A 22,310-nucleotide genomic window follows, 5' to 3' on the forward strand; every position below is an offset into this window, starting at 1 on the left:
GCAGGTGTCGGCCATTCCCACTGCTTGAACCTGGTGGGAACAATGGCAAGCTGCCACACCAGTCCACCAGTCCACCACCAACAACCTCGTCCACTCTCATCCAACATGATCCATTGGGGCTGCTGGCATCAACACCCCAGGGACGGTCTGTTCACCGACCAAAGCAAGCGAACGCCGACCACTGGCTGCTCTGCTGTCCTGGAAAGCCTCTGACCCGAAGCGCTCCCCCTCCAAGCCGGGGTCATCGTGGCTGGCCCTGTCGGCCAAGCGACTCCAAGTGGTTGCTGTCCAGGCAAATGAAATTAAAAGGAGGATCCTTCCGAATCGGTGCTGAGCGCACAAGTGAGCATCCTCTAGCCATCATCTCTGTCTCTCTGTCTCTCGCCCAGTCTGTCCATCTGCCCCGGGCCCTTCTTGCTGAGGCGCTCTGTTGGACTGGTAGTGTTACCCGTAGTCTTAGTGTTGGTGTTAGTAACCCTCCCGGTTCCTGCCCCGTGCCACCCTTCGCCTGTCCCGACTCATCCCCATGTCCTCCTCCCCCGTCTCGCGACTCAACTCCCAGTCTCCCACTCTTTCTCTCCACTTCATCTCCAGTCTTTTCGCTGTCCCTCGCTCTGCCTCTTGTCTTTCTCCCGCAACGCCCTTTGCATCGTCGCTCGCTTTTTAGGTCAGGCCCCTCCAGCCCAGTCACTCTTTCACACCTCCTCGTCACGATTTCACGTCCAGAGTACTCGTCTCTCTCTCTCTCTCTCCCTCTCGCTCCGTCGATACTCTCGTTGTTCGTCGTCGATTCACTCATTCGCCGACTTTTCGCGCGCTCTCTCTCTACACACGATCGCTATTGAGTCTCTTGTCGTTCGGAAATTTCGAACAAGACTCTAATCGACCGATTACCCGATCGAACCACTCCAATCGCTAAAACTCCCCCGGGAAATCCGCATTTCGCAATGCATATCCGCTCACTCGCCTCTGTGGCCTTCGTGGCCTTCGCCGCCCAGGCTTTCGCGCAACAACAGACCAAGATCTTCAAGCGCAGCATCACCGCCGGAAGAGACTTGGGTCTTATGCGCCGCGCCGACGACGGTTACCAGCCCGCCGACGAAGTTTGCAACAAGGGTGGTAACACCTGCGCCGAGGCCTGTGGAACCGGCTATGAGCAGTGCAAGTCCACCGACTCGGCTGTCCACTGCTTCAACCCGGCCGCCGGCGAGACTTGCTGCTCAACCACCACCGGAAGTGAGTTGATGCCTCATCTACTGTAGCCTGCACCTTGATGACTAACAAATCCCATTAGACTCCTGCTTGTCATCTTTCTACTGCACCCACGGCAGCAACACCGACACGACCTGCTGCCCTAATGGCATGAACCTCGCTGACTGCGCCGCAAAGCACGGCGTTAGCGGTCTCACCTCCGATCCCCCCGTCGTCGCGAGCACCTCTGTTCCTCCCACCACTAGCAAGAGCAGCACCGTCCCCCCGACCACCAGCTCAACGCCGGCACCACCCACCACCACCTCGTCGTCCGTCGTCGTCGTCACCACTTCCAGCACTCCCGCTCCGTCTTCCACCCTCGCCCCCACCACGTCCGAGGTCCCCAGCACTACCGAGGTGACCACCGAGATCTCAACCACTTTTGCTCCCAGCGCCGGCACCAGCACAGCCTTCGCCTCAGGCAACGGTACTACCCTGGCCACGACATCGACTCGCTCCAGCGCGAGGAGTACCGTCTTCCCTTCGTCGGCGACCACCTCGGCGTCTGCCCCCGATCAAAACGCCGGAAGCAGCAACGGGCCCGCCAGCATGGCCGTCCTCCTCGGCGCTGCCTTTGTCGCTGCGCTGCTCTAATTATGTACGACTGGCTCATTTGGAAGCACTGACCTGGTGTTGACTCTAATCTATTGCTCACGCATTTCATCCGTCAACACCCGGCCAGTGCGCCATGTGTCACGAGTGTAATGAAAACGAAGCAGCGGGCGGCGTTGGGCGGGAAAGATCCACGTGCTCTGTTGGGATGTTGATGTTGGCCGGAATTTTGCTGATGCTTATGATTCCCCTGATCACTTGAAATGTACGGAGCGGCTTGATGAAACTTTTGATGTGTTTTGCTTTTTTGGCGATGGTGTTTCTGGATACGAAGATGACTTTGGAGGAGAAGACGAAGAAAAAGATGGATGGCTTGGAGAGATTTTGATTCAATCAGCGCTTATATCCTGTTTTTTGTATTTTGTTTTTGTGAGCACCACATTTTGTGCTGTTCACCTGTACTTACGATTCCCCCCCTTCCATTTGGGCGAGCTTGGGAGACCTATATACTTTCCCAGCTCGATGAAGCCCAAAAGTATCATAAACCCTAATATCCTTTTGGGACAAACAATAACATCACAACATTGCACGCAGCTGGCTTATTTTCTCAGTTCTTGACCCCGAACGTGTATTCGAGATGTCTCTACGTTGTGACGTTTGAACTCACCCGGTTCTAGGTCTTCTGGGACTAACCGGCATCCTTTACTATGCTCTCCAATCTAGGCTGTCGTTGAAAAAAATCGAATCAGTCTAAGAAGTTCAGTCTTGTAGATGAAGGAGAAGGGCGGGCGGGAGCCAGGCTCAAAAGGCGGGGGAAAGAAACGGTATGGACAAGAAGCAAAAGTTGGCAGGACCATCCGGGATGGAAAGTCATCAGTAAGCTAAGGTAAGGTACTAAGAAGACAAAAAAAAAAAAAAAAAAAAAAGTTGCGGCTCCGAGAAAATTCCATCCCGTTCCGCAAAGATAGAAACGTGCCCCGAGGTCTGCCGGTGCCGATAATTAGCGGGGCCGGGTGAAAAGTGAAAGGCGCGCCCGGAGACGGACTTGATTGACGTGAAATCCTTCCCCCGGTCCGGCCCCCGTGGACTAATGAGACGGGATGTGGAGTTCATTGTTATCTCCCTACCTTCTGGACAGTAATCTTTCCGGATCCGTCCTGCGTGGTCGACGACGCTTGTGTTCAGCCTTCGAGACTAAGATGAGGTACGCATGCGACATGCAACGGCATTCCGCAGCAAGGGGGGGAGGTACTATGGTACCATCCACCGATGTGGCTTTTTGGTCAAATACCGGCAGTTTTGACAACGTTAGGTGATGCTCTTGGCGATGGGGTAGGTGTATTTCGCATCAATACCTCACTCAAAACCTGCCATCAGACAACAAGACCCAAAAAAAGTTCAAGAATATTTGATATTAGCGCCTGCTATCCCAAAATACTATGCGACCGGGTATCATAATTGATGCTCTCTACAATGACAATTCCACCTCTTCTTCCCTGTAGCGCCTGATCTGAGCAAGTCTCATCACAGTCCTTCATTCCATGGCCGCCAGAACTGGTTCCTGAATGTCGGCATACACTTGACCATCGCCGGCGGCTCCTCTTGCCAGTTGATCTTCGGAGGCTCTCCATTGTTCTCTGTGACGGTCCAAGCCGACGCAAAGCCTCTCTCTTCTTTGATTTGTCGTCCGTCTTTCACATTGTATGCCAGGCTGACGCTCGGTATAACGGCGATCTTGCCGTGACCCAACTTCCACAAATCCTTGCACAGCAGTGTCGGCTCGCCGGTATGGCACTCCCCTTGGTATGACCTCCGGAAGTCAATCTGCTTCTTCAGGAAGGGCTCCCCAGTCACCGCAACGCCTCCGTTCCAGCACGCAAACACCTGCAGCGGCTTACGGCTGAGGTATCGATCCTGAGAGTACGGGTGATTCCAAAACATATTCGCCACGTCACTCCACTGTTCTCCCTTGGGGGTTCTATCCGGTATCGGCAAGAACGTGTCGCCATTGATGGCGCGAGAGATCCATGAATCGTAAAACGATGGTTCTCCATTGTGCGGTGCGAATCGGAGGAAGTGGTAGTCCATCGCGCAAGTCATATCGGCTCCCTGCGTCTGCTTCTGGTATGCCAGCTCTAGAATATCCTCGGGGCATGCGGCAACGTCGTTGAGGAAAATAATCGTCGCCTTCGGGTCGTAGGCATCTGCCTCTGCCATCATGGGTTCCAACGCCAGGTTTCTCAGCTTGGCGAGCTTGCCGATACGGTCGCCACTATGGGAGTCGATGCTGCTCGTTTGTAGGTGATAGGAAACTCCCATTTTGTCTAGGTGGGATTTAAGGCGGTAGAGCGTCTCATATGTGCCGTCGGTGGAGATACCCTCGACGATGGAAAGGGCGCAGTTCTCCGGCCCGATGATGTTCATTGCCTCCAGAACAGCTCCTATCAACTGAGGCAGAAGATCTCTGACCTGTCGCAAGTCAAGAGCAAAGAAGTAATGCCTCTTGTCCATGTTCATAGTTGGCCGCAGTACCTCGTAGCGAGTAACGTTTGTCGCTGGGCAGTTGACAATGGGAAAACCGCCATTCTTAGGGTCAAGAATTGCCTGGACATATTGACTTGCTTCGCCAAACTTGTCTGGCCGACCTTCGTAGAGTGCTGGTTGGACCCAGTTGGGCGAAGAGTCGTTCATCCAGCTGCCACCATACTCTGAACCTAAGTTAGCACCCCGCAGTGGCAAAAGGGTTATCAGCGTGACTTACGCTCTGCCGTCCAAGGTATTACAAAGTATTGGACAAGCGGTTGGTGGAAGAGCAAGAAAAACCCGGTAATGAGGATGAAAACGATGATGGCGATGAAGGGCGTCCGAAGCCGCCTCGGATTATGAAAGTTCGCAATCATCGTGTATGTACAGTTCGTGTCTGGCGAAATCGCAACGTACTGGATCAAACGTGACTAGCTGGTGTGTGGCGGTGGCATGCGAGTTTCTTTTGAAGATGGCAGCACCAGTACCTTTGGGGGACGATGCCAAGGGAGTTATGAGCGCACGCCAACGAGACTGGATCGAGCGAATATGCAGGTTGTTAACTCTAACGCAGTGAAAGAGAAGATGCCAAGATCGATAACCTGAAAAAGGATGAAGGTGGGAGGAGGGGGGCTAGAAGTTCATATCAGGTCCTGGTGGGCAGGAGCACTGACGAAAGTTAAAGCAAAGGCGATCTGGAAGGTCGAACTCGAAACCTCCCGACAGTTCGTTCTTTCTGTTTCTTGATCGGAACTCTCGGCGACCCTGCAGGAAGAAGAAAAGGTTATGGCATGAGGACCAAAAAAAAAAACCGGAAAGGACTGGTGTTGGGATTATAGAGTTCTGCGTAGGCGTGTCCCAAGAGCAGGCAAGCTCACATGGCCTGGAATGGCAAAATGCAGCTGAAGCCTGTGAGAGAGAAGCAGCTCCCGCCGAGTTCCGTTATAAAAGGTGTTTAGGAGAAGAGACGGAGCCCGAGCGATGCGAGGCGCAGCGATCCAAGAGTCGAGAGCAACTAGGATCTAGGCTGGGAAAGGAGGAACGCAAAAGACATCGAGCGGTAAGGGGAGAGAGAGGAAGTGAGATGGAGGTCAAAAGTAACATGAATGCCTTGATGCCGACGGGACGGGGAGCACCTGCTTTAGTTTATGTTGGACAGCACGCACTGCCTTACGCACGCACAGAGAGAGAAGGCGGAGTCTGACTCTGGAGACTGAAAAGCCAAGAAGGACTCTAAGGAGAAGAGGCTCCTCTTCGGGCGGGCCAAGTGGTGTTCCTGGCTGTGTCTGGTATGTGTCAACTTGGCAGGATGCGCCTCACACCGCACACGTACCGGTGCGGATACCTGTACCAAGTTTGGCATCTGTAGCCAAAAAGGTACATCCCAAGGCAATAATAGGAAAGTAAGAATGGGCTCGCCCTACCCGGATGCACATCGTACTATGTGACCCTCGAAAGATCTCCACGGACCAGGGGGGTAAAGGAGGGAACGGACCCAGTCCCGTCGTTGCAATTTGATAATAACCTGTCAAGTGTCCACATGCGAATCCTGCCATGCCAGGTACGGCTATGTACTCTGCCCACTTCATCAGCTTTTTTTACTTCTTTTTTCTTTCTTCAATTCTGCTCTTCGTCTCACCGCAACGTACCGAGTAAGGCAATGCCTTTTCTCTCGCTCTGCGACACTCATGCTGCGCTGTGCCTTGCCACGGTCGTTGTTCCGAAGCCGGAGACATGTGCAGGAATGCGTTCTGCTGAGGCACGACGAGTACACACGGTTCCTGAGAGTTCCACGTCTCGTCACGGCATGTTTCACCCTCTGCTTCTCTCTTGCTCGCAGCCTACCTTACAGTTCACCCAAGTACCTCATCAAACAAACAATAAGAACAACCGATGACATTCACGATGGAATGTTCTGATCTGCAAGATTGGTTCTTTAGACAACGCCTTACTGACCAATGTTCCAGAGGTTGGAAGCATCTTTGAGGTGTAAAAAATCCCCAGTGTAACCCCAGATGCTCAAAAGTAGCCAACCAAGAAAGCTAGCTAGCTCATTGTGGCTTACCCTACTTTCTGGAGTCGCCCGGTCTAGCGGCAACATCGCCCGGCCAAGCCCCTGGGGACACGCATCGGCCCCCGGAAAGGTACATGACACTTTGGATAAGTTAACCACGACTGAGTGTATTCGTACGGCTACCGGTGGGAGTACTGGGACTCTGTATCTCTAGGCTGTCTGTTTCGTGCTCTTGACACATCCGCAAACAAGATGCGCGACGAGGTCTCAGACACACTGCGCATACAAACTCAACCCAATCAAACATCGGATCACCAAGAGGCACTAGTCCAGTCAAACACTTTTGTTTCCATCCGTCTGTGCCTCTTCGCATGGGCCAAACCTGGAGTTATGTCTTCGCCAATGCAGCAGTGCGTCGACAATGCACGCTCCTGTTCAATGTTATACATTTGACTTCTTTCCGGGATCGACCACGGCTGAATGGTGCCGATCCTCCCGCCCACAATCTCCCGAGGTTGCAGCTGGAAGTGTTTGCAAGACTGCAAGCAGCTTTTCTCCTTCTTGGGGCCTCCTAGCTAATGATGTTGTCCAGTAAGAAAAAAGCTGCAGCCTGGCACAGGTAGCTGGCAGTGTCACGACATTCCTTGTCTTTCAATGACAACTTCTTCCCTCGATACCACCCAATCCCTGTCCCGTCTGCCGAACAGCCAGGCGGCATTAACCAGCCATCGACGCGACACCGATCGGCTTTCATCCACGCTTTTTCTGACGAACTCGCATTCATGTCGAGTTTCCCAGCAAAGCCCATGGCCGGCTTGGCTTGTCTTGCTGAAACTAGCCGTCCTCGACAGTCGAAGGAGAGAACGTGTCTCACACCCTTTTGACAGCTGGGGCATCGGGAAATTCCCACCTCGATGAAGTTAGTCGAGGGTTGACGTTGAGGCAATGTCCCAATTTCGCCGCGGCCGCTATCCCGACCCGACTGGACGGGCCGGCGCAGCTGCAATCAATCGACTTACACACCCGAAATAGCACTATTCTACTTTAACTCTCCAGCTGCCATAATCAAGCGAGTGAGTAGGTATTGTGTACTTTCCCTGATCTATGCTTTTTACGCTGTGAATACGCAACGGCCTCATCTTTGAACCCTTTTCAAGATCATCATGAAAATACCATTGCGGTCGGACTACTCATTGGACTCGTCGAGTCTTCGGCTTTCAGCATCGCTAGACTGAAAAGCCGAATACTTCATGCAAACGAAGCTAATAAAGAGACATGAGCTGGACGGAGACAGTGGACAACTGTACTCGACGCGCGGATTCCGGAACCCCCACATATACGACAAACTACACGTGTACCGGGCGGATCACGCCTGACTCGCCAGTCCAATCGACTGGTGCAGTACTCGTCTGCCTTGGATACGGGGTTCTAGTGTATTCGTACGGATGCGCCATGTCCCTACGCAATCATATTCCATTGCAATTTCCTCAGAAGCTGGGACTTTGGGCACTGTTCTAGAGTTTAGCCGAGCCATGGTGGGCCTGGGCAGTTTCTACCTTCTACAGACTTAGCAGCTTCGTCACCCTCTTCGCAACGCTCTCCTCGAACTCGGTGACGCCGTTCTCTAGGCGCGTCATGTTTCCTTGTCTCAACTTGTACACAAGCCGTCGTCTGGGTACCCCCTTTTCGTCTTCATCCTCTTCGCTGTCAGAGTCCTCGATAAGACCCTCAACTGCTCCGCGCATGAACCACCGATCGTGACTGACGAGCACCACTGCACCCTCCCAGTCTCTGAGTGCTTCACGCATGGCTGTGACAGTCTCGTAGTCGAGATGAGTAGTCACTTCATCGAGGATTAGGCAGTGTGGTCTCCGCCAGAGAAGACGGGCGAGTTCGCATCGCACCAGCTGCCCTCCCGATAGCTTGCCGAGGGGTATATCGGAAGCAATGCGACCAGGCAGACCGAGACTACCCAGCACGCCACGGACTTGACCTTCATCCAGTTCCCCAGCAACTTCCTCAATGAGCATCGACAACGCCGTCAATGAAGGATCGGCCCGGCCCTGTTCTTGCAGAACATCGACGGCATGCTGCGAATAGTATCCCAGCTTCAGCCGCGGATGCGTCGTCACAGTCCCTGACGTGGGCTTCGTCTCGTCAACTAGAAGCTTAACCAAAGTTGACTTCCCGGCGCCGTTCAATCCGAGAATGCCAATTCGGTGACCCATATGAACAGACAGGTTTATATCTTGCAACACTGTTGGTGCCGCCAGCTTCGTCTTCACCTTTGTTGGATAGCGGAATGTTGCGTTCTCGACCGATATGAGAGGCCCCGGGAATCGGAGATCTAGAGGTTCCGGCAAGACGAAGCTCACGGGTCGCTCGTCCGGCGAAACATCAATTTCCTCACGGGCTGTGAAATGGTAGCCGACGAGGTCGCGGTTCAGCTTGAAGCGGCCGCCTTTGGCGCTGACCGTAAGACCCCATCGCTCGTCGAGCTTTTTCTGGCGGGACTTGGCCTGCCGCAGCTTGTTCTGGTCGTCATTGGCCTTGCCTGCTTTCATGTTGTTGGAAATGCTCTGCTGGATATGGGCTTTTTGCTTGTCTTGCGCATCCTTCATCTTAGTCAACCAGAGTTTTCGCTCCGACTGGGATGCCTCGTATGTTGGGAGATCACCGTGGAAGTACGTCAATCCCTTTTCCTTAAGGATAAGGAGATCACTGCAAATGGTGATGAAGTCTCTGTCGTGGGACACGAGAATGAGCGTCGGGGCTTCGTCCGTGTCTTGAAGAGACCCGAGGTAACGCTGAAGCCAGATGATGCCAAGCAAGTCAAGAAAGTTTGTGGGTTCGTCCAGGATGAGGATATCGGTCTCCTGGAGCAGCGATATGCAGAGTGCGGTCCGCATCCGCCACCCGCCAGATAGGCTGGTGACGGATTTTGACATGTATGCCTCGGAGAATCCCAAGCCTGTCAAGATGCGCTTGGCTTTAGACTCCGTCTCGGCGACTTTGGACGGCTCGACTTGTAACTGGAGATCTGCGAGCATGTCTAGTGCCTCCTGCGTCTCACTCTTGATGGTTTCGGCCAATATCTCATCTTGCGGCTGATTGACCCTGCTTCTAAGTCAGCAGGACCTCGGACTTGAATAGGAATGGAACCCACGTACAGCGATTGAGACTCGGCGACTTTCTTCTCAAAGGCCTTCAAGGCTTTACGTGCTGCCAGGCCGCGGTCTCCGCTACGTAGCCTTGCATTCTTGTCGACTTGGAAGAGGTGCCTTTGGTTTCTCTCATGACGGAGAGCGCGAATCGCGCGTACCGGGCCGACGGAGTCTGTGCTATTGATTCCATCGGACAAAGCTACGGAAATTAGTTCCAAGTCGATGGAAGGATAAAAGACTACGGCGGCAAACCTCTGATTTCTTGCTCGACATCTGACCGCGCAGTCGCCTGTTCAATAACGTGCTCCAACACAGTTCGGCTGCTCTGGGCGGAGCCATCCACCTGAGTAGGAGTAGTAATCGAGTCGTCGTCTTCAGGACGCACATCCGAGCCGGTGTCACTAATACTCGTTTGCTGGAGAAGAGATATCCGCGTCGCCTCGGGTATGCCGGGGATCAGCTTCTCGGCGATGGCTCTGAGAAGTGCTTGACGACCGGTTCGTGTCAATGATATTCGGTAAAGTGCTTTTTTTTCACAAATTGCTTTCGGTGGACTCACTCGATTTGCCTGAACCATTTCTTCCGACGAGGGCGTATCGTTGGCCGGCCTTCAGACGCAGCTTGGCGTCGACCAGAATCTCGGTCCCCTCGCTCCGGGCTTTAGACTTGCCCTTGGCACCACCACTGGGTTTACCAGCCGAGGATGTGACGGTGATGTTGAGGCCGTCAATGTCGAGCTGCAATAAAATACTTTGTCAGCTGGTCACTTGGCGCGCGCTCACTCCTAGCAGAATATTGGAAAATTTACTTCTCGATAATCTGCTGTCTGGATGTTGAAGCGCGTCTGTTTGCTGGTGCAGAGGATCGTGGCCACGGACTCGGACGCCATCGACGTCATTGCTGTGACTTTTTTGATTGGACGGTTGATTGAACTGAAGGAATGGATTCAATCAAAGCGAAAACCGTTGACAAGATGATTGCTTTCGATGCTGTGGCTCAGATCCGAGGTGCTAGGGGCTTTGTTCTCATTATATTTGGTTTTTGTTTCGTTCTCTAACTTTTGCCAAGGCTATCTTATCCGCCCCAGGTGTTTGCGTTTGCTTCTCAGGCACACCCCGAATAGTACGGTACGGGAGGATAAGGTCGTCCTGCCTTCCAGTTTAGTGGCGTTGTACTTTTTCCCCTGCAAAGACACTGCGTGGTACGTACCCTTCTCGCCTTCATCTCGGACTTGGAGTCGCGGACCAGGTGAGGAGGTGGTTTAGCTTGCCAGCTTTTGTTTGGTGTTCTCGGCCTCTTCCGCACAAAGTGACTCACGCCGAACACTGGACGGAGCCCTTTGAGACTCCCGGTCGGATCTACAAAGGCCCACTCCTCCCAAAAGAAGGGGAAGCCACTGCCGTACGGCATCCATATGGATAGCCAAGTCTGCGGAGTAGTCCGCCCTTCTCCCTTCCCTCCCCCGGTTACGGTTTTCGGCCGCGTCACAAACCCGGCCGGGGTGACTCAACCGCGGGACTCGACCGTCCTCGCGAACCCTCTCTTAGGCCGAACTTGACTCGGATCCGAAACATGAGCCGCCAAACATTGATGAAATCTCATAAAACTTTTCCCCCAACTCGTCCATCATAACAACGGAAGCGACGCCAAAAACTCCCTCGTCTCCCTCGCATACTCCGACTCCCCATCAGCAATCTCGTGAATCTTCAACTCCTTCCTCGCCCACTTCCTCGCCGCCCCAAACTTGCCCGACCTCGACGCCGCGTAAGAAGCATACTTATACGCCTTGCCCAAATAATCCACCAACCCAACCTCCTCAACAAGGCCTACAAGCTTCTCCGCATAGGGCAACACATCCCCGCCAAACGCATCGCTCCCGAGTTCCCGCTCGATAAGACCCATCAACCTCTTCATCTCCACCCTCTTGTCGTCGTCGTCCCGCGCCTCGCACGCGGCACAATCACACGTGAACCCCCACTGCGCAAGCCTCGCCCGCCGGGCATCGGTATCCTGCACCAGCGGCGCGTAGGTAATCGTCACCTCCTCGCCGGGGAGGATATCCCGCCCCGCCCAGATAACCCTCCGCCCGCCGACCGAAGCGGACCCGGCGTTGGGACGGCACGCGTGGTTTAGCTTGGCAATGTGTGGGAAGATGCCGATTTCGCCAGAGGACATGGTGAAGCCGTTTGTGCGGAAGACGAGGGCTTCGTTGCTAATGCCGTCGTCTGCGCCTTGGGGGTCGCGGTGAGCCGGGCAGGAGAGGTATGCTGCGCGGGCGGAGGCGTTTAGCGTTGAGAAGGCTTGGTCGACGAGCTCTGCGATGGCGGCAAAGGCGAAGCCGCGTCCTTGGTGGAGGGCGCCTGGGTTTATTGTGAAGAGCGGGGTTTCGTCTATTATTATGGTGCCGTGGGGGATGGTGGTGAGGGCGAAGATGCCGAGGCCTTTTCCTGGGGAGGGGCGGACGTGCCAGAGGCCGGAGGATGATTTGAGACCTGGGGGGTGGGTTAGTGAGTGAGTGTGAGATGGAGTGAGTTTATGAGTGAGATGAGGTTATGAGTGATGTGAGGTTATAAGTGAGGTGAGATGCGATGAAGTGAGATGAGATATCATGAGGTGAGGTAATGTGGCGATGTGAGATGCAAAGGACCTACTCGTTCCATAGCGAATCCGCGCTTCTTCCGAGTCGCCCAGTCCATCAGGTACGGCACCCTCATCAGCAAGAGCTCCATCTTCCGTACCGAGAACGCCGCCGTACTGAGATGTGTCGTTGTCCTTAATGCTACTTTGCAGTGATGCAAAAGCCAGCGTATTCAAGGCGCATATACGATCCCGAAGCTGCGCGTCATCGTTGTCGCCGGTCGCCAAGCCGCGCGCGGCGTCGAGGGCGCTGATGTCGTCGTGACCGCCATCGCATGCGAGCGCGCCGGCTGGGTGGTGTGCCGCGGCTGCGAAGGAGAGTAGCCACACGGCGATATTGGATGATCTCATGATTTGACTCTATGAATTTGGATTCCTGCAGAAATTGGTCTTGTCTCGGTGAGGGAGGGGATGAACACGCGCACGCCACGCCGAACTTCAGACGAAGGATCTTGGATCTGTGTTTGGTGATTGTAGTTTTTGTGGTGTTTTGGCTGTTTTCCAGTGAGGAGTATCCGTACTCACGGCCAATTCGCGCCGTGCCGTGCGTCTGACAGTATTAATCCTCCCAATCAGACTTCAATTGGTGCTGGGGAACGGGTGCATGCAGGTTGGCGTTGACAGGGACAAGAGAGAAAGTCGAAACGGATCTGCCGTCGCAGGATCGTGTCAACGCGGGTTCGTGGCGTTCAAGGGGCCGTTGCTGAAACAAGCAGCCTTGGCTGAATGATTCCGTCAAACCTAACCCCCTCTGGTCCTCTAATTCTTCGTATTGCGATAGCAGAATGAAAGAAAAAATTCGTACACTGGCGAATGCATAATTCTTTCATCGTTGGATACTTTGTTGCTTGATGTTGCAATGAAATCGAATTACTCTTAAAGTAGAGAGAAGAGGAACATGTCTTTGAGGTGGAGGGGAGGTTCAACTAGGGGCAGCTTTTGTTTCATCTCCTCCATAAAACTACTAGGTACTATCTACGGGAGCAATTGTCTTCCAAGCTTTTCTCTTCTCTTTCGCGGCAATACAAAGCCGCCGTATAGAAGGATACGATGACAATCCGTTGTGCCAAAAAATAGTTTCGTCGCGGCTTTCCAGCCAGACGACAGGCGTGAAGTAAGGTACCAACTTGCCTCGTTAGTGAAGACGCTGCGACATCACCATTGAGCCCCCAAAGGTATGCGAATGCTTAGGAGAAAGCTCCTCAGATTGTTGGACTTAGACATGATGTTACGAAAGGTCCATGTTTCGTTTGTCTCTGTAACTGGGATGTTGTCCCCTGTAGGTCGATACGGGGTGTCAGCCGGGCGCCTCCGGTATGTCTTCCGGGGCTGGGTAGACCCACTTCCCCGGTATCCGGAACCGCAATCCTAACCGTAGCTGGAAGCGTGTCCGCCGCAAACCAGGCGTCGGGAAAGAGTCATTTTATTCTGGCTGTTATTTGAGTGAAGTATCCATGGCCTGGGCGGGTGTGACTTCAAGAGACATGAGCAAGTTCAATTTCCTTCATGATGGTTGTTCACTCTGCCGTGTTCCTCCTCGCTAACACCCTTCACCGGACCGTCTTCCTTCACCCGCTACACCCGGCGTCATAATTGCTTGCGAAGATAAAGTGATGGTACTTCAGCAAGATACAGGAAGTAATCGGCCGTTATCAGGGCCTATTGTCTCCTCGTCAACCTTGGTAACAGGTTCTGGCTTCCACAAAATAGCTTGAGAATGACGGCGTGAAGGTCCCGTGCTTGTGGATTTGATTTCTACTTCAGTCAGCTTCTACTCTTACGGCATCGCCATATTAAAACATGGCTTAGCACTACAACAATAAAGTCAATATGGAAACTGCTATGGGCCGCTACTATCAATGTATACCAGGGCTAGGTAGAGCGACTAGGACGACTTGCAGAGGCACCCTTTCCCCGGGCGCCTAGCCTGGCTATTTTATCAGATCACCAGTTGCGTTTGTTGTTTTGAAATTCACGACTGAATATGAGGAAAAAGAGATGATTGTAGGGGAAGCCGCCTCTTAGGCATCATAGATGGAGCTTCTGAGTTGATCCTGCTTGTGATGCCAGCGGTCAAACGTAGAAATCCGAACCTTTAACACTATCAGGCATGGCGGTGAGCCAATGGCTGAACGAACACCTGCAAGATGTATTTCAAGTCGTTTCAACTGCCAGCGTGGTTCCGCTGATGGCCTCTGGTGTTGGAGCGATGACCGAGCTTCTTTCAATTGTGCTTCCTTGTTTAAGCCCACTGCTTTCAAGTATACCATAAAGGAGCCCCGCCAAGTAACAGATGAAGCCCTCGGTTCCCAGAGTCTAGAGGTGCGGTGTATCAATGTACTTGACTACTTGCTATACGTACCTAGTATGTTCTGCACACCGGGGGGGAAATTATTGATGATGGCGTGGTTCATTGCAACCGGCTGCCAAAAGCTTTGTTTACATGAAGATATAGCCAACGTACGCTCTATCGATGTCCATGAGACTGTATTCCCTCAACTACTATGACTTACAATTTTCTGCTGTTCATACCTCTATGCGCAGCCAAGTCTTTTCAGACTAGCCAGCAGCCTGGATCAGACGCCTCTTCAGCCTTGTGGATATCTCCGTTAAGCTTGTACACCTATCTCCGAAAGGACATCCTTTGCACCGCAGGCTCCAGGTTGATATACATACCCGCCGCCATGGTTTCTCAGCCTTTTATCCGTCTAAGTTTCTGATACGTGTCTACTTCAACCCGATTCCATGGTTCTCCAACTTCAATGCCGAAATTTTGGCGCAGTGGCCGCCTACGAACATGCTCACAACGCCCTCCTTGGTATCTATCAATCCAACCGGGTTGAGCACATAAGAGCACGAAGAGTCATCAACCGGATACCGTGACGGAGAAACATCTTTCAGAAATCTACAAGAAATGGTACTTTTCCTCTTCTGAAATTATTGTCTGCTCATCATTCCTCCAACTTACATACCACTTTCTGCATCTTCACAAGAAGTCAACCCAACCACTTACATACCACCCACTTACTACTCCCAACCCACTTACAACCCAAATACGCACAAATAACCTGACTTCAATTGTCAAGATGCAGTTCTCTACTACCCTCATCGCCCTCGCTGCGGCCGTCTTCTTCGGCGCCCAGGCCGCTCCTACTGGCATCATCAACAGAGACACCGGTGTTGTCAACACAGACAAGGCTGTTATCCCAGAGGGTGCCACCGTCGAGATCAACACAGACAAGGCTGTCATCTCGGTGGGTGTCGGTAAGGTCAAAGCGGGCCTCCCCATCTTCACAAAGGGTGAAAGCAACGTCAAGCCAGGTCTCCCCAACCTCAGAAAGGCCGACGACAAGGTCAACACAGACGTCCCCATCATCAGAGAAGGTGGCAGGGTCGACGACACAAGCGTCCCAATCCCCAAAGAGGGTTACGGCAAGGTCGACACAGACATGGGCAACAAAAAGCCCACCCCAACCCCCGAAGTCAACCCCGACCCCAACCAAGTCGACGACTTCACCCAACACTCGGGCGCCATTTGCCAGAGCAAAACCCATCCAGCCCACGTCCTCCACTCCTACGCGCTCAAAGCCAACTCCGGAGTCGATGACGTCCCCAAGGTCTGCGGCGATCTCTGGTACAACCTCCATCGCTTCCCTGGCTGCGCCGCCGCCTCGCAGACCAACTGCTATAAGGGTACCGAAGAGGGCTCTCTGATCTGGCTCTTCACCGCCTCCAACTTCTGCAATCCCGGCATGGTCCAGTCAACCTGGTACGAGGCGACTCACAACGACTATGGTGCCGCCGTGTGCGTTAATGTCAAGGAGTTGACCATCCGTTAAGGGAAACACACACACACACACACACACACACACACACACACACCTCAAGCTGACAATGGAGCTCGTGACTCTTGCTGCTTTGAAGGACTTGGGATATGGGAAGGGCATTGGGGCGTTAGAACCTTGGAAGTCAGGATACCCGGAATGATGGCTTAGGTTTTCCAGCTCTATGGAATTATGTATGGATAGCGTCTCTGCTCTCAGGGCACAGATCACAGAAGCGAATGGTTTGAGGCTTTGGGACCTTGAAGGTTGATACCACACAGATTGGTTTGGTTCCGGCGTTATGAGATCGTGTATGGATAGCTTCTTTGTTTCTGGGGCAGGCAAATAAAAGTCCTGCAGCGTTGATAAAAAAGGCTCGATGCGAGACATGGGAAACACCATACTGGAGTAGCGTAGAATAACCACATAACTACTATTACACTACATCCAAACCAAAGACTTGAATTAAAAGTGATCATCATTTGTGTGACATGAGTAGTTTCTAATATTAATGAACCGAGAGCTCAGCCTGATAGATCAGTCAAGTCATGGGATCTCATATCGTTCTTACGTAGTCTCAATCACAGGGCAATTGCTGAAGATATTTCGTCCCTGTCATATGTCTTACAAGGCACCGTGGAAGTATCTTTCGGACTGGTGTCGGTTGAAAGTGGGTATATTCGTGTATCATATTCATGTGGAATACTCATGTAAAATACTCACATAGAAGGCCTCATATACCCCCTCAACCCCGAATCCGTCACCAGCACAGCAGGCGCCCTCTAGGTCGGGGGTCAGGTCAAACTGTGGCGTGGTGGTGGAATGGTTTATGGTCAACAATCAATTCACGCCAACCAGCCTACTCGACGACAGGCTTAGCGCATACGAAGAACCCGAGTTCGAATCCCAGCATGAGCACGAGAGATGTAGCCCCCAGTTCACCATCGGGAGGGTGAACTCTTTTGCCTGGGCTGTTGATGAATTGTGCGACTCGACTTTTATTTCTCACTTATTCTACTGCCGCAGTGTCAATGATCTACCTTCACGCCGGCAAACAATACACGACTCTATACCTCTCTCCCCAAAGCACAAGAGTCAGATATCGTCCCCTTTTAAGGGGGAAGACACCTGGCATTCCAATTGGCCCGAGAAATTCTGACTTTACATCACAGCGTTCTCTCGGGCTCCAAGATCCTTCGTATCGATCGTCTCTAATGAGGCAGGGCCATTCATCCTGTCTAGCTACTGAGACGGTAGATCTCTAGGCTTGTGTAAGCGATCTTGTAATGCTACAAATCATTCATAATGATTTGAATGCTGTAATTGCCACTAATTCGAGCAGAGACCTCCCACTACCCGACGGCCTTGCTCATTATGTGAAATATTCAGTGTGTATCAGCCTCTCCAGGCACCGATCAGGAACCTCCTATTGTTTGCCCGTCAACGGATAACGTGATGAAATCTACCACCCTGCTCGGGATCTTGGTCTAGCTGCTGGGACAACTTGCCTTGCATCGGATGGGGCTTTCCCTTCATTTCGGACAAAAGCACTCGTTTCCGATCTCAGGTTGACATTGCCCAAGTTGGATCAAGGATAGCGTTATGGTCCCTCATGTTTCGTATAGCGAGTGACTAATTCAACGACATACATGCGGTCAACAGCCGAGATACCCACTACTGAGCATAGAATTTTCTTCAAACGCGACAGCCATTTTCGCTTTTTTACCCACTCACCTTACCCAACATGCCAATTTCGAGGCATGACGGCAATTGAATCGACTTTGCTTTGAACCCACGTTAAGATGGCAGATGAGATGGCGGACTTATTTTGAGTTTTTTGACGAAGCCCAGCTCAATGGTCTAAACCACCAATTCCAGATGATAAATTTACCCACGAACACAGACGGCATAATGGTAACGTTGACCAACGTTTGTTAGCTGGCGAGATTCGTGAATATGAGAATGGTCAAAGCCGTGCTGGATAAAATGGAGTATGGCACATACATCAAGATGTGGTATATATGCTAAGACGAATCCGCTGAAGAAGCTGCCTCTCTCTGTAGTTCATTCAATCCAAACAAACTCCTGGTTTAGCATCTTGACCGTTCCAACATTGACGTCTCATCGTCCAAAATGGCTCCCCAAGTGACTAATGTTGGCTTTATCGGCCTCTCATCCCGACCGTAAGTGCCACCCCCACTCTCTGTTCTTCAACTTCACGACAACTAACAAAACTTGCAGTGAATGGTCCTGGGCCGTCGCCGCTCACCTCCCCTACTTCACCCACTCCAAAACCTACAACCTCGCCGCCCTCCAAAACAGCTCCAAAGAAACAGCCCAGAAAGCAATCCATTTCCACAGCCTCTCCCAAAACACCAAAGCCTACGGCGAAATCGACGCCCTCGTCGCAGACCCGGACGTCGAACTCGTCGCCGTGACGATCAAAGTCCACCTCCACGCCACGGCCGTCGAAGCCGCCATCCGCGCCGGCAAACGCGCCGTCTTTTGCGAGTCGCCTCTCGCCCGGAACAGCGCCGAGGCAGAGCATCTGACATCCCTAGCTAAAGAACGAAACGTCAGGACTTTGGTAGGCTTGCAAGGGCGTCAGAACCCTGCTACCCTCAAGGCCAGGGAGCTCGTTGAGCAAAGGGGCGCTGGGGGACATTCTGCAAACGACGATATTGTTTACGAGCCCTTGGTTCGGGGCTACGTTCCCCGAGACGGCGGTATACGGCGCCGATATCTCGAATGGTGCGAATCTGGTGTCCATCTCGGCTGGCCACGCTCTGGACGCGCTGTGTTTTGTTCTAGGCGAGTTGAGGGGAATACAGGCTACCTTGGCGAATAACCGGCCTCGGGTGGTCGTCACCGACGTCGAGGGGAAGCCAAAGGGGAGACTGAGAAGACGGCGCATGATCACCTCTCTGTGGTGGGAGGCTTCCCGGAGGTGGGGTGGCGACGGCGATTTGCGTGGGTGCTATGAGCCAGGTTGACAAGAATTTCTTTTGGGAGATTACGGGCACCAAGGGGACGATTCTGACTGAGGGTCCCATGGGGAATATTCAGGGGTTTCCGCCGACGATCACGCTTGTCAAGGCTGCGCCGGGCGCTGTGTTGGAGGTTGTGGAGGTGGATGAGGTCAAGGGGTTTTCGGATAATACTGGTAAGGCTTGGGAGACGTTTGCGGGGGGACCTGAGGAGGCACCGGATTCTGAGGTTGCGCTGACTAGGCATCACATCATATGTTGGATGCTATCTGTAAGAGTAATGAGCTTGGAACGAGGGAGGAGTACCGGTAATCCATCAGCCAGACTGTGAAGGCGTATACGCAAATCCTCAGAGCCCAATTAGGTAGTGGGCGGTTGTCGGTCGTTGCTGCTACGATGTGCGGAATAGTCCAAGAGATATTCATAGCATTTCTTGGATATTGTCTGTAAACCAAGAGAGTTTGTTTGCACAATGCTCAGCTGGAGCAAAAGCCCGAAGACCTTGGGATCATAAAACCAAAGCTTTTTGTTGCCATCTTATCATACAGAAAGTCTATATCCATCGCTAATTCCCAGTTGTTGTACACGTTCTATTTATTATTCTTCTAGTGCCCCAAGGTCGCTCAATGTCTGTAGATGGCATCCGCCATCTTGACAATCTGGCACATCTCAACGGCATCGTGAACTCTGACAATGTCCGCGCCGCCCTGAACAGCCGAGACGACCGTGGCCGCCGTGCCCCAAATCCGCTCCTGAGGCTTAGACACACCAGTGACCATGCCGACGAAGCTCTTCCGGCTGGACCCAATCAGCCAAGGGAACCCCTCCAGGCCCGGCCAGGAACGCAGCTCGTCCATGTGGCGCAGGATCTCGAGGTTCTGGGCCCCCGTCTTGGCGAAGCCCAGCCCGGGGTCGAGAATGATGCGCCACCGTCGCACGCCAGCGGCCTCGGCCTCAGCGACGCGCTCGAACAGCTCGCGGGCGATTGTGGGAATCAGGCCGTCCGGGTAGTCCGTCAGCGAGTTCATGGTCGCAGGCGTGCCGCGCATGTGCATGAGGCAGACGGTGCGGTTGCTGCGCGCCATGTAGGGGATCATGGCCTCGTCGAGCTGGCCCGCCGAGACGTCGTTGATAATGTCCGCGCCCGCGGCGACGGCGGCCTCGGCGACGGAGGCGCGGTAGGTGTCGATGCTGACGGCGAGGTGGGCGAGGTCCGGGAGGGCGCGGATGAGCTTGATGACGGGGAGGACGCGGGCGAGTTCCTCTTCGGCGGGGACCTCGGGGCGTCCTGGGGCGGTGGAGCAGCCGCCCACGTCGACGATGGTGACGCCGGCGGCGGCGAAGGATTTGAGGGTCGAGACGAGGTTTTGGGGGTTGTGGACGCCGCCGTCGGAGAAGGAGTCGGGGGTGGCGTTGACGATGGCCATGACGTGGGTTTGGCGGCTGGATGTGAGGGCGGCGAGGGGGGAGTGAGAGGCGGAGATGGGGGTGAGTGGTGAGAGGGGCGCTGGTGAGGGGGGAAGCTCGTTGAGGTAGTCCAGGGTGAGTTTCCAGGGGTTGGATGCGTAAAGAGGCTTTTCAGGAATGAGTCTGGGATGGGCGTGTTAGTTGCTGTTAATGAGAGAGATGTTGAGAGGACGGACTCAGCCAGGGGTCGCAGGACGAATTCTCTTTCGGGAATGCCAATGTGAGGCACATTGAGACGAGGATGCTCAATCTTCTCATCACCGTACATGAGAATATCAAGGTCAATGTTGCGGGGGCCCTTTTCAATGAGCTTCTTACGACCTAGAGTGCACTCAATGTCCTGGAGTTCGTCAAGAAGAGCCAAAGGCTCGAGTTCAGTCTCGACCTATATGTCATCTGATCAGTCAAAAGTCAATTGGCATGTATACACTTCCAAGAAGTGCATGAATATCACAGATGAAACCCTGAGCCCATGGTTGGAGCCAGAGCCAGAAAGAGAGTTTGAGAAATGAGTGTCACTAACCTCACAGACTCCATTGACGAACCTATCCTGATCTAACACATACATGGGCTCCGTCTCCCACAAGCTGCTGGTACGCTTCACCTTGATGCCGCGACGATCCATCTCGGCGCAGGCCTGTTCGATCCAGGCAACGCGGTCACCGAGGTTGCTGCCGAGCGCGATGTAGGCCGTGCTCGGACCTGTGGGTTTGGCGGCGCCACTGCCGCATCCACCGCCGCCGCTGCAGGCGCATCCACAGGCCGACCGGGTCTGGGCGGCGCCGGCGGACATGACCGGCGACGGGGTCCGGCGGGAGGGCATGGTGGTTGCTGACCGGGGCCGGGAGCAGGTGAGTAGTGCGGTGGCGGGGTTGGTGGAGGAGGGGCTACCTCGTGACGAAGAAGTGCAGAACATGCGCGAGGAGGAGGAGGAGGCTATGCAGGATGTTGCTGCTGCTGGTGATACCGTCGTGGCGTGGGACCGGACAAGTCGCGGCGTTAGGGGCTGGCGGCACGCATCGTTGCTCCGTGCTAGGGCGCAAGCTCGTGAAAAGAGGGAAGGTTGGTGACGGAGGGGGATTGGGGGTTTCATCACGACGGAAGGGAGAGAAAGGAGGTCGACGGCAAAAAGCCCACAGTCCAGTAAGGTAATATCCAATGGGTTTGTGTGTCTCTTGTGTGTTGAGGGTCACTTAGAATGAGAGAATCTTTTCTTGCAGCCAATGAGGATTGGGTGTGCACCGTGGTGGTCCCTTGCGATCCAGTGATTAGGTAAGACGTGGAAAACCGCGTGAAGTGGCTTTGGAGGGGTTGGAATGGGAACCAGTATCTTCGTACTCCGTAGAATGGGCTGACATAAGAGAAGGTAAGCTATTCTGGGTAAGGAGGACGGGGGGTTGTCGTCTAGGATACCAGATTGATAAAGAGGTGCAGACACTCGTCCGTCTTTTCAAGAGGAACAAAGTCCGAAGTGCCGCTTGTGGTTGCAACGAGGTTGGAAGATGGTTAGATCATGACATGATTCGAGCAGAGAGTTTGCGGGCTCATTTCCAAACGTTCTGGAACGGATAACAGCGCATGGTTGACTCGGTGCTAAGACCCGCTGTCAGACTGCGTGCGTACTACTAAATGCTCAGGACAACTGTCCAGGTCGTCCGTCGCATTCGCTGTGCGATGTCAAGATGGGAAGAAACGACCGTGTCCGAAAGTCGAAGTGGGAGAACATATGCAAAACTCAAACGCGTTTCTACCTTAGTCCCCACAAGGCCTTCCAAAAACGACTCCATTTTCAAAGTAATCGTGAACATGGAGATGCTCAGACCGAGGTCAGGTCACCACCGGTCCGAGTCCGATCGATGAATCAATCACTTTGGCGGGGGAGGGATGCATA

The 22,310-nt window shown here is 53.4% G+C and overlaps 7 protein-coding genes across 7 annotated transcripts; 3 read left to right on the plus strand and 4 right to left on the minus strand.

The window, feature by feature from the left end:
* Nucleotides 1-947: 947 nt before the first annotated feature.
* Nucleotides 948-1,845, plus strand: BDP55DRAFT_729388 (uncharacterized protein; the record flags this gene model as incomplete). Its single annotated transcript, XM_060579557.1, has 2 exons — nucleotides 948-1,236; nucleotides 1,295-1,845. The coding sequence occupies 2 exons, from the start codon at nucleotides 948-950 to the stop codon at nucleotides 1,843-1,845; spliced, it is 840 nt and encodes a 279-aa protein (XP_060428742.1).
* A 1,378-nt stretch (nucleotides 1,846-3,223) lies between these two features.
* Nucleotides 3,224-5,085, minus strand: BDP55DRAFT_170606 (alpha-1,3-mannosyltransferase CMT1). The gene is made up of 2 exons (XM_060565751.1): nucleotides 4,565-5,085; nucleotides 3,224-4,511 (listed from the first exon to the last, which is right to left on the minus strand). The coding sequence occupies exons 1-2, from the start codon at nucleotides 4,701-4,703 to the stop codon at nucleotides 3,328-3,330; spliced, it is 1,323 nt and encodes a 440-aa protein (XP_060428743.1). The 5' UTR covers nucleotides 4,704-5,085; the 3' UTR covers nucleotides 3,224-3,327.
* A 2,814-nt stretch (nucleotides 5,086-7,899) lies between these two features.
* On the minus strand, nucleotides 7,900-10,402 carry BDP55DRAFT_729390 (ABC transporter; the record flags this gene model as incomplete). Its single annotated transcript, XM_060579558.1, has 5 exons — nucleotides 7,900-9,457; nucleotides 9,511-9,703; nucleotides 9,757-9,990; nucleotides 10,064-10,241; nucleotides 10,313-10,402. 5 exons carry the CDS (start codon nucleotides 10,400-10,402, stop codon nucleotides 7,900-7,902), a joined length of 2,253 nt encoding a protein of 750 aa, XP_060428744.1.
* A 728-nt stretch (nucleotides 10,403-11,130) lies between these two features.
* Nucleotides 11,131-12,492, minus strand: BDP55DRAFT_729391 (SET domain-containing protein 5; the record flags this gene model as incomplete). The annotated part of the gene is made up of 2 exons (XM_060579559.1): nucleotides 11,131-11,996; nucleotides 12,156-12,492. 2 exons carry the CDS (start codon nucleotides 12,490-12,492, stop codon nucleotides 11,131-11,133), a joined length of 1,203 nt encoding a protein of 400 aa, XP_060428745.1.
* Nucleotides 12,493-15,227: 2,735 nt separating this feature from the next.
* BDP55DRAFT_632807 (uncharacterized protein) lies at nucleotides 15,228-15,980 on the plus strand (the record flags this gene model as incomplete). The annotated part of the gene is made up of 1 exon (XM_060572470.1): nucleotides 15,228-15,980. One exon carries the CDS (start codon nucleotides 15,228-15,230, stop codon nucleotides 15,978-15,980), a length of 753 nt encoding a protein of 250 aa, XP_060428746.1.
* Nucleotides 15,981-17,922: 1,942 nt separating this feature from the next.
* On the plus strand, nucleotides 17,923-19,233 carry BDP55DRAFT_666110 (uncharacterized protein). The gene has a single exon (XM_060575084.1). It carries the CDS (start codon nucleotides 18,118-18,120, stop codon nucleotides 18,811-18,813), a length of 696 nt encoding a protein of 231 aa, XP_060428747.1. The 5' UTR covers nucleotides 17,923-18,117; the 3' UTR covers nucleotides 18,814-19,233.
* Nucleotides 19,234-19,575: 342 nt separating this feature from the next.
* BDP55DRAFT_553800 (dihydropteroate synthase) lies at nucleotides 19,576-21,212 on the minus strand (the record flags this gene model as incomplete). Its single annotated transcript, XM_060569326.1, has 3 exons — nucleotides 19,576-20,542; nucleotides 20,596-20,804; nucleotides 20,943-21,212. The coding sequence occupies 3 exons, from the start codon at nucleotides 21,210-21,212 to the stop codon at nucleotides 19,576-19,578; spliced, it is 1,446 nt and encodes a 481-aa protein (XP_060428748.1).
* Nucleotides 21,213-22,310: the final 1,098 nt, after the last annotated feature.

The sequence above is a fragment of the Colletotrichum godetiae genome (genome assembly GCF_030913485.1).
Source record: "Colletotrichum godetiae strain CBS 193.32 chromosome Unknown BDP55scaffold_24, whole genome shotgun sequence".
NCBI lineage: Eukaryota > Fungi > Ascomycota > Sordariomycetes > Glomerellales > Glomerellaceae > Colletotrichum > Colletotrichum godetiae.

Bases quoted from the DNA above. Each gene is read 5' to 3' on its own strand.
- BDP55DRAFT_666110 (XM_060575084.1), top strand. From the start codon at position 18,118: ATGTTGGCTTTATCGGCCTCTCATCCCGACCGTAAGTGCCACCCCCAC.
- BDP55DRAFT_170606 (XM_060565751.1), bottom strand. From the start codon at position 4,703: ATGATTGCGAACTTTCATAATCCGAGGCGGCTTCGGACGCCCTTCATC. The intron at 4,512-4,564 runs GTAAGTCACGCT...ACTTAGGTTCAG, and splicing joins AATACCTTGGACGGCAGAGC to AGTATGGTGGCAGCTGGATG.